The 9,730-nt window shown below is 53.8% G+C and overlaps 3 protein-coding genes across 3 annotated transcripts in view; 2 read left to right on the top strand and 1 right to left on the bottom strand.

Annotated features, from left to right (window-relative positions):
• The first annotated feature begins 1,354 nt into the window (after positions 1 to 1,354).
• Positions 1,355 to 4,224, top strand: LOC128268275 (sialin-like). Its single transcript, XM_053005324.1, has 4 exons — positions 1,355 to 1,775; positions 2,349 to 2,594; positions 2,654 to 3,493; positions 3,560 to 4,224. The coding sequence occupies exons 1-4, from the start codon at positions 1,458 to 1,460 to the stop codon at positions 3,776 to 3,778; spliced, it is 1,623 nt and encodes a 540-aa protein (XP_052861284.1). The 5' UTR covers positions 1,355 to 1,457; the 3' UTR covers positions 3,779 to 4,224.
• A 2,114-nt stretch (positions 4,225 to 6,338) lies between these two features.
• Positions 6,339 to 7,190, bottom strand: LOC128268276 (40S ribosomal protein S16). The gene is made up of 3 exons (XM_053005325.1): positions 7,115 to 7,190; positions 6,974 to 7,018; positions 6,339 to 6,907 (listed from the first exon to the last, which is right to left on the bottom strand). The coding sequence occupies exons 1-3, from the start codon at positions 7,121 to 7,123 to the stop codon at positions 6,515 to 6,517; spliced, it is 447 nt and encodes a 148-aa protein (XP_052861285.1). The 5' UTR covers positions 7,124 to 7,190; the 3' UTR covers positions 6,339 to 6,514.
• A 675-nt stretch (positions 7,191 to 7,865) lies between these two features.
• LOC128269369 (structural maintenance of chromosomes protein 2) overlaps positions 7,866 to 9,730 on the top strand; it is a 3,295-nt gene continuing 1,430 nt past the window's right edge. Inside the window, exons 1-2 of the mRNA XM_053006814.1 lie at positions 7,866 to 8,033; positions 8,097 to 9,728. Coding sequence (XP_052862774.1) covers positions 7,866 to 8,033; positions 8,097 to 9,728 — 1,800 coding nt within the window. The remainder of the gene's footprint in view (positions 8,034 to 8,096; positions 9,729 to 9,730) is intronic.

The following is a 9,730-nucleotide window of genomic DNA, read 5'->3' as shown; positions in this document are numbered from 1 at the left end:
AGTTGAATCAACGCTAGATCGAAGTATTTTCGCGATCCCCGATACTGCGGATGCACAATGATGCGACCGATTTCGGCCTGTTGTGCGTATTCGTCATCCTCTTCGCTGCCGAGGTCGGTGTCTCCGATTCTGACCGTGTTCGGGGCAACACTGCACAGAAGAAGTTGGAATTGAAAGATACTTAACGAAACTTTTCCGGGACCTTACTTGTCGTGGTCAACCGCACAATGGGCTGCAGTCAGTACGAAGTCATCGGTTATCAGCGATCCACCACAAAGATAGTCAATGTTTCCACTGGCCCGAACCCATCCGATGGCCACCTGTAAGAAAGGGCACCATTTAAACCGTATTTTTCACGTGTGTTCAATGTCTACCATGTGCTGGAATTCGCCCCGGTACGCGCGAAGGCCATTGTAAACGAAGTGTGTTAGATTCAACTTTTCTGGATCTGAATAGAATCGTGTAGGGCAATCTGAAAAATACGATCATTGCTTTGAGTGCCCCTTGAGTATTGTTGACTAACCGTTTGACTCACCATTCATTGATGTTCTTCGATAGTAATCACTCGGAGGCTGGTCAAAAAAGGATGTTTGTTGCCCAAAGGCATCGATCAGCAGCGCTGCGGTTATTAACAGGATTCTCACGGTGCTACCCATGCTGCGGGTGGTCCAAAGCTAACTAATCCAACTGATCGTTGTTAGCATGCCTGACACCCCTTTTGAGGAATAACACGGGCGGTGGGAATTACGTCTAAAACTGGTTTTGCACTCGTCTTCGCGAACCCACACCATCGTGTACTTTTTATAGACATCGTTTTGTTTACAACTCAGCTGATGCACATGACTTAGTGAGAACGCAGCCCACAACAACTCCTCCGGCGTTAATCCATGTCGCTGTGTACGTGATCTACGTGATCGTAAAACATAGAAGCCCTTATCATAACGCTTCGATCGGTGATAGTAGCGAAGAACCGATCGTAGCCTTAACCTACTGGTGGATCCTTTCTACTATCAATCTTCTCGGCTTCTTCTCGGAATGCGCCTTCCCAGACAGACAGACAGAGAGAGTACGGCTCAAAACCATGCGCTGTCCAACCAATCAGTCCACTTTCTATCAGAGCGCCGACACGATGGTGCGGCGGCAAAAAAGAAATACGAGCCGGTAACCGGGAAGCGGCCCAGCGTCCCTGATAATGCGAGTCGACACCGCGATCAAAACCGCGTTATCTTGGCGTGGCCGCGCGCGCTCCTCTGTCATGTAGGATCAAGACGCCACACAAATTACGGCAAAGTAAACTGCCGGATCCGCCCGGACCGTGCCGTGAACCGTGGCGCTTCTTAGTCGAGCGGCAGTGTTCCGGCCGTACGGGCTTTAGGTCGATAAACGGTCCGCCGCCGAGCATGCCGCGTGGTGGAGTGTAAAGTGAACCAGATCCTCCTCGAGCCGGTGCCTCTAAAATGGCCACAGAAGGAGCGGTTAGCGCCAGGACCACACTCTGGTACCTGGTGTTTGTGGGCTTCGCCGTCAACTATATGATCCGAATTAACACAAACATCACGATCGTAGCCATGATCAAGCAATCGGACCGGGAGTTGGCCGGGAAAACGAAAGTGGACTACGCCTGCTACGATGAAGGTGCAGTTCAGGCAAACGGATCCAGCGTCATGGCAGAAGAAGCGACCTCCGTCACTCCGAAGCAAGACCCGGCCGGGCTGCTACGATCGCGTGAGCAGAAAATTCTTTCCCCCGAGCAAATGTTGATGATATTTTTGAAGGTAAGCTCAAACGGTAACTTTGCTCATCTTCATATCTAGCCTCGGTGGCCGACGGACCCGTCGCAATAAATCGTCACTTAATATCGCGGGCGAAACTCTAATCCGCGGCCGCGGACGGTACGCCATGAATCTGGGCACCCACAAACATCGTAAACACTTTTCCAACGTCCGTTGGCGTATGAAATATTATTGTTTTGATACACAACATGGACCTAGTTGGACCTTCTGATATCAGGTGGGGTTGGCTAACCACAGATGTGACCTTGACCCGAGTGAAACGAGTGCATTTGAATTTTCGGATTCCGACCTATGGCCCATATATAAAACATGTCCGTGCCGGTCAATTGGTGGATGCAATTCATTAATGTCGCCATTACGCGGTGATGATAGTGGCGCTCCCCGCCTCTCTCTCTCTCTGTGTCCATCGGGCGGCACGCGGCGCTAATCAAAAATTACTCTTAATGGCCCCATAAACGTTTCGCGCTTGACTCGGCCTGGTCCAGTTCGGAGCCGGTTCCGAGCTGGTTATCGTTCGTGTGTGTTTCACTTAGCCCTGTTATTCCCGGTTTGTAGCGCGATCCTCAGAGGGATGGCTTCGATTGGAACGAGTACCAGCAGGGTGTAATTTTGGGCGCCTTCTACTGGATCCACTGGGTCACGCAGATACCGGGCGGAATTCTGGCCCGACGCTACGGAACGAAGCTCGTGTTCGGCGCCAGCAATGTAATCGGCTGTTGGCTGTGCTTCCTGATGCCAATTGCTTCTTACTGGGATTACCGCGTGCTTGTGTTTCTGCGCGTCCTTCAGGGGCTAGTATGTGTAAGTACTACATCAGCTGATCGTTCAAGTTCCGGAGGCTTACTCGCGTTGCTTTGCAGGGTCTAGCGTGGCCTGCGATGCACCATATGGCGGGCCAGTGGATTCCGCCCAACGAACGGAGCAAGTTCGTCACCGCTTACCTCGGCAGCTCGGTCGGAGTGGCCCTGAACTTCCCACTCTTCGGGTACATCATCGCTCGGACGTCCTGGGAGTACGTGTACCATTTCTGTGGCGTCTTCGGCACGGTCTGGTACGTGGCCTGGTTGTATCTGGTGTACGACTCGCCCGCCGAACATCCTCGCATTCACCCGAACGAGCGGAAGTTTATCGAGAGCTCGCTCGGCATCAGCCATCAGCCGGAGCGGGCGAGTGAAAAGCACACCGGGGCCACCCCCTGGAAGCAGATCATCCTGTCGAAGGCCATGTGGATGACGGTCGTGGCCCAGTGGGGCGGTATCTGGGGTCTGTTTACGCTGATGACCCAGGCGCCCACGTATTTCAACAACGTTCACGGCTGGGGCATCGAGATGACGGGCTTCTTGTCGGGGATACCGCACCTTTGCCGGATGCTGTTCGCGTACGTGTTCTCCATCGTCGGTGACTACCTGCTGAAGAACGAACTCATGTCCCGGACGGGCGTCCGGAAGATGGGCGGCACGATGTGCTGCGTCGTGAACGGATTTTTCGTGCTGGGGTTGGCCTACAGTGGCTGCAACTCGGCGCTGGCCACCATCTTTCTGACGCTCGCCACGGCCGTCCACGGAGCGGTATCAACTGGACCGCTAGCTAACCTGGTCGATATGAGCCCGCGGTATGCGGGGATACTTTTGGGAGTCTCCGGGATGATCAGCGTCGTACCCGGATTCGTGTCACCGATCATCGTGGGCATGCTGGGCAATGTAGGCGCACGGCTCCGGCAAAAGATGACCGCTAGCTAATCTGTCTCTCTCTCTCTGTCTCTGCAGCACACCGTAGAACAGTGGCGGACTATATTCCTTCTGTCCGCCGGGATGCTGATCGTTTGCGGGCTCATCTACATGGTGTTTGCCGACTCGACCACCCAGCCGTGGAACACTTCCGAAGCGCTTCCCGGTGCCGGCGACCAAGACGAGCTGGAAAGTCTGAAGGGTGAGATGGCGACGAACACCGAACAGAGCCGAACGGTTAGACTAAGTTCCGTGTGAGAGTCGGCCACAGTATTACGAGCCCAAAGAATAAACCTCCGCCGGGATGGCGAGTAGTATTCGGTTGAAGTTTCGAGTTAAGGCGAAGACTCCGGATTTGCGTAGATTTTTTGCACTAGCTTCGCGTACACACACGAACACCTCATGCATATGCAAGCAACAACTCAGCGTGTAGCGGCACAGCATCCATAATGCAAACCCCATAAACTAGGCCGCCGACCCCCTCGGGGGAGGCGATGTCTCAACCGCGACACGATATAACAAGGATTCACACAAGACGCCACGATAAGACGAAGCGAGCACCCCTATGCGTGCCCCTGCGGACGGAAGTTGTCAATAGCCTCGGACCGGGCTCGGTATCAATCGCATGTACTTCAAGGACACCTTTTATCCGGGAGTTCCAGGGCGCCCGCGATAAAATATTCAAATGCAGTAAAAGACACTTTTATGCCCATCATACATTGCGGAAATTTATGTTTATTTGATTTCGATACAGCCATCGTCGTCGTTGTCGTTCGGCGTAACGCGCCATCTTCGGTTGCATTAGCAAAATTCGCGCCCCGCGGCCCCGACCGGAGTATCGATTTCCCCTGGTCCCTTTGGCCTCGCTGGAAAAGGGGTTTTGATGCGGGTGCGCCACTCCTTCCGAGCGCTCGAAACAAGAAGAAAGGTACCACCGTGTTCACTTTCAACTGCCGGAAATTGAGATGTCGGAAGCTGATAATGGATGCTGAAAGGGAGGATGATATATTTTCGATTGGAATAATTGTATTAAATCATCAGTAGGAGCGCATTCCGATGCCACAGTGTTAGCGAAAAAAATGGGTCACAATTCCACTTCACTCAGTCTTTTATGAGCGGTAATCAATTTTCCCAGGCAAACAAGAACAGCAGAGCCAGTTCCCACAAATAACAAACGACACTTTACACATTATCCTCTTGTCGTTCCTCACATGTCGTTTACCACGTTCGTCGGTTGAATACGGGAACCGCAATACCGGAGCACCGGAGCACAGTGTACGAACAATCAAATCGGATCGGCGGAATGGTAATTTGATTGGCTGTCAAGTGCGCATTAAGCGGGGCACCACTTCCGGGTCCGGATCCTCGAACCGGATCGCAGTTTACTACTCGACCCGGGGTCGATTTTACTACCCGCACGGACGCACGTAATGTAGCGACATAAATCTTGCGCAGTGCGCCTCCAGAATATGAAGTCAAACAAGTCATTCGATCGGTTTATAGGTCCAACGAAGTCAGGACGATCTCATTTGTATCCTTCATGTCATCCCGTTCCGTGTTCCGATTCCTTGCGTGTTCCGCACGAGTCGCTGCCGTAACACATGCATGCAAATAGAATCTTTCGAAGCAAAAAAGAAAACGACGAAAACAACGGTCCCGCGGCAGGTTGTTGTCGGCGGCTCATAAAAAAAGCGTCCCAAATCCCTCGCGGATTACCGCCGCGTGGAATCAACTCCTTCGCCACGACTGGTGTGGCAACTTTCGTGTCGCACCACCACGTGGTACCCCCGAAACGGGCTGCAAATGAAAAATTGAAATCCGTCGGCCGTGGCGTGGCCGTGGCCAAACAGGGAAGCAGTGTGCAAATTGATTTCCCACTTTGCGCCTCCGTAATCCACTCCCCGGCACCGGGTGGCGGTCTTTTGTTTGTGTTTACACTGTTTGTGGCCGTGTGTGGAGGCCCGGCGGGGACGTGCCCAGGATTACTCCGGTGCTTGTGTTTATGATTATGGATGTTTGATTGGAAGTGAGTGTGATTGAACGAGATATGACGGCGCTTCGGGAGGAATCGAAATAGGAATCGAAATCCCTGTTTCGATGCACATAACGAAGATGAACAACGTTCCCGATAGCGGCATAAGAAGGCACCATTTTGTTTGCAAAACCATTAAAGTGTAAGCAAACCAACCTGTTGTTTCCACCGTTTAAACCGGAGTGCTACCTTCCGGGGACGGGCATCCACTCTCAAAACAACCTTAACCTCAACACACACCAAAGTTCGGTCCGATTCGTACTCTTCGTGTCCGTTCGCTAACGTCCGACTTTGCATCTCACTTGCAGGGTTTTTTTCCCCCAGATCCGAACTCCGAAGCGAAGGTGAGTAAGTGTAAAACTTTCTAACCCATCAGCCTCACGGAACGAACGGAACGACGGAACGGGGAACAAACAACCCGGTTTTATCTCCTCCCAATCCCGAGGACACGACCGAGTATTTGCGCACGTACGAGGAGGCCAACAAGAAGGGCACGCGCACGCTGGCGTACGACTTTAAGCCGGGCACGACCGCCGTGCTGCAGAGCCAGACCTTCAAGGTGGACATCACGGAAACCGTCGTCCGCCATCTCGTGCCGGAGGGCGGCGAAAGCATGGACACCGCTTGATTGATTGCGGGTTAATTACGGTCTAAGTTTGATTTATCCCCCGACGTATTTGTCGGTTGCTTTCGGAATAAATAATAAACATCTCTTTGAGAAGATTAACATACGGCGCAGCGTTGTTTTCGGACGGGGCCAAAGAAAAGGCGGACAATGGGTTTCCGTAAGATTGTACAGATGTTCACGGTTTATTCCTTACTCTCTCATGTTGCTCGAAGTAACAACTCGTAATCTTAAGGAGAATGATTCGTGTGCACCGTTGGCCGCCCGAACACCAGCACCGTGGAACACATCTCGGAGCAGAGAAACGGATGCACACGGAGGCCGGTGACGGAGCGACTTAACGGTACGACTTCTGGTACCGGGCACGGGCACCTGGACCACCGAACTTCTTGGTCTCGCAGCGGCGCGGGTCAGCGACCAGCAGCGTCCGGTCGTACTGCGTCAGAATGTCCTTCAGTTCCTTGCGCGACGCTTCATCGACATACTTCTGGTAGAACGACACCAGCGCCTTCGAGATGGCCTGGCGGATGGCGTAGATTTGAGCGACGTGACCGCCACCACTGACGCGGATACGGATGTCAACACCGGCAAACTTCTCCTTGCCCAGCAGCAGCAGCGGTTCCTGCAGCTTGTAGCGCAGAATTTTCGGCTCAATCTGTTCCAGCGGGCGACCGTTCACGCGCAGCAGCCCCTTTCCGCGCTTGCAGTACGCAACGGCGGTGGCCGTTTTCTGTGGAAAATGGAGGAACGTTCAACAATCGTCTCACAGGAGGACTCACTCGCGCTTTCGACTTACCTTGCGACCGAAAACCTGGACGGCGCTGACTTTTTCCTTGCGTACCTGAAACAGAGCAAGCCGGGCAAACGTTTAATGGTAATTTTGCACCGTTCCGGGCTGAATTTCTGCGGAAATTGAACGAATTTTGTGAGCACTTACTTTTGGCATGTTTGACTCGCAGCACAACAAAACTAGAAAAGGAAAGGAAGTGGCCTCGTTTCCACTGAACTACGATTGACAGCCGAGCCGTCAAAGGGGTGGTGAACTTTCGGTCCATTTCCGTACGGACACGTTCGCAGAGTACCACAGAGTAATTCACCACTAGGCTTTGCCATAAAAACCGTTGTTGAACAAACTTTGTACTGCAGATTTTATAGCACAAATAAAAGCCGAAGGACAATTGCCAACCGATGAAACCTATTTGAATTAAAAAGTAGCGTAGAATTCGAAAATTTCCTCCGTTTAGTGTGTTTCCTTACGGAACGATCCGGTGTCCTGGTTAAAAGCGAGCGATGTTTTAATTAGAACAAAGTTTCCTATAAAACGTTTGCTATAAACCACCCATTTGCCCAGCCGCCCAGTGTGAACGACGGTTTAGCGCGCTGTCAAATTCACCACACACGCACACACAAGCAAGGTTTCAAACGCCCGGACTCGTAACCGACACTCTTGTTTACAACGGCTCACCGCGTCGCTTCTGACATTCATCCGGCGTCAGCCGCAGATGAAAACAATTCCAATTCCAGCATTAAAACCGAAAGCCGCAACGTGAAATTGTGTTCAAGTGTTTTAATTGTTCGTTGTCGTGTGTTTGTCTTTAAACCGGACCATTGTTTCGCGCTATGTTTTGGCACAGGTAAAAGTGTTGCTCGGGAAGAGTGTGCAGTGTTGACACAAGACGCGCGCCAAAATGTACATCAAATCAATCATCCTCGACGGATTCAAATCGTACGGCCGCCGCACGGAGGTGCAAGGATTCGATCCCGAGTTTAACGCGATCACGGGTCTTAATGGGACCGGCAAATCCAACATCCTCGACTCGATCTGCTTCGTGCTCGGCATTACCCGACTTGACCGGGTAAGTCGTCTTATCTCCTTGGCCCTTGGGACCGCTTTTTTTTACCAATTCCGATGCTTTTAGGTGCGTGCCGTTTCGCTGCAGGATCTGGTGTACAAAAGTGGCCAAGCCGGCGTTACCAGGGCAACGGTGACGCTGGTGTTCGACAACTCCGACCAGAACCAGTGTCCGATCGGGTTCGAGAACTGCAATGAGATCGCGATCACGCGCCAGATCATGGTGGGCGGCAAGAACAAGTATCTCATCAACGGCAAATCGGTGCAGAACAAGCGCGTCCAGGACCTGTTCTGCTCGGTGCAGCTGAACGTGAACAACCCGAACTTCCTGATCATGCAGGGGCGCGTCACGACGGTGCTGAACATGAAGCCGCCCGAGATTATGTCCATGATCGAGGAGGCGGCCGGCACGAGCATGTACGAGTCGAAGCGCGAGTCGGCCGTGAAGCTGATCGAGAAGAAGCAGGCCAAGCTGAACGAGCTGTACGCCGTGATCCGGGAGGAGATCGAGCCGAAGCTGGAGAAGCTGAAGCGCGAACGGGAGCACTACCTCGAGTTCCAGAAGGTGTGCCGGGACATCGAGTATCTGACACGGTTGTACGTGTCCTACCGCTACCTGCAGCTGTGCAAGGGCGTGGAGCAGTCGGAGAAAACGATCTCCTCGCTGCAGGCGGTCATCGACCGGGACGAGGCGCAGATCGGGAGCAATTGCACCACGGCCGAGCAGCTTGAGGCGGACGCAAAGGCGCTCCAGGCGCGCATCGACTCCGAGGGTGGCGGTGTGCTGAGCGACCTGGAGGAACAGCTGGCGGCCGAAAGTAAACGGGAGGCGACCGTGTCCGCCGACCGGAACACGACCAAGGACACGATCGGGGTGGAGCAGCGCAAGCTGAAGAATCTCTTCAAAAGCATCACCGACGACGAGCAGGCACTGCGGGGCAAGGAAACGGAGATGGAGCGGCGCGGGGCCACCTTCCAGACGCTGAAGGATGCGTGCGAAGCGGACGCCGACGCGTTTGCCGCGGCCCAGAAACGCTTCGAAGCCGTGTCGGCCGGATTGTCGACGAACGAGGACGGTGAGGCGGCGACGCTGCAGGATCAGCTGATGGACGCGAAACAAAAGTCATCGGAAGCGGCCACGGCCATCAAGCAGTCGGAGATGGAACTGAAGCACTCGCAGAAGCTGCTGCGGGAGAAGCAGGGCAACATGAACAACAGCGACGCGGCCTATCTGGAGGACAAGCGGAAACTCACGAAGTGCGAAGGTCAAATCGGGCAGATGGAGCGCGAGCTGGCGTCGACGGGGTACGAGGAGGGCACGATGGAGAACCTGACCGGGCGGAGGCAAGCGCTGCAGGGCGAGATTCGAAACCTGCGCTCGGAACTGGACCGACGGAATGCGCACCGGTGGGAGCTGCAGTACCGCGATCCGGAGCCCGGGTTCGATCGAAGCTCCGTCAAGGGAATGGTGGCGAAACTGGTGACCGTGAAGGACCCAAAGTACGCCCAGGCCCTGGGGACCGTGGCCGGCGGCAACCTGTACTCGGTCATCACCGATACGGACACGACGAGCAAGAAACTGCTGCAGAAGGGCCAGCTGCAGACGCGCACCACCATGATTCCGCTGAACAAAATCAGCAGCCGGCAGATCGACCCGTCGGTGGCACGGTTCGCGGAGGAACTGGTCGGACGGGAGAACGT

The sequence above is a fragment of the Anopheles cruzii genome, chromosome 2 (genome assembly GCF_943734635.1).
Source record: "Anopheles cruzii chromosome 2, idAnoCruzAS_RS32_06, whole genome shotgun sequence".
NCBI classification, from domain to species: Eukaryota; Metazoa; Arthropoda; class Insecta; order Diptera; family Culicidae; genus Anopheles; species Anopheles cruzii.
Note: the sequence above shows the minus strand (reverse complement) of the source record. Positions and strands in the feature narration are given on the sequence as shown.

Coding starts and splice junctions, on each gene's coding strand:
- LOC128268275 (XM_053005324.1), top strand. CDS start 1,458: ATGGCCACAGAAGGAGCGGTTAGCGCCAGGACCACACTCTGGTACCTG. Junction 1,776..2,348: donor TGTTGATGATATTTTTGAAG/GTAAGCTCAAAC, acceptor CCCGGTTTGTAG/CGCGATCCTCAGAGGGATGG. Junction 2,595..2,653: donor TCCTTCAGGGGCTAGTATGT/GTAAGTACTACA, acceptor GTTGCTTTGCAG/GGTCTAGCGTGGCCTGCGAT.
- LOC128268276 (XM_053005325.1), bottom strand. Junction 6,908..6,973: donor TCCAGGTTTTCGGTCGCAAG/GTAAGTCGAAAG, acceptor CATTTTCCACAG/AAAACGGCCACCGCCGTTGC.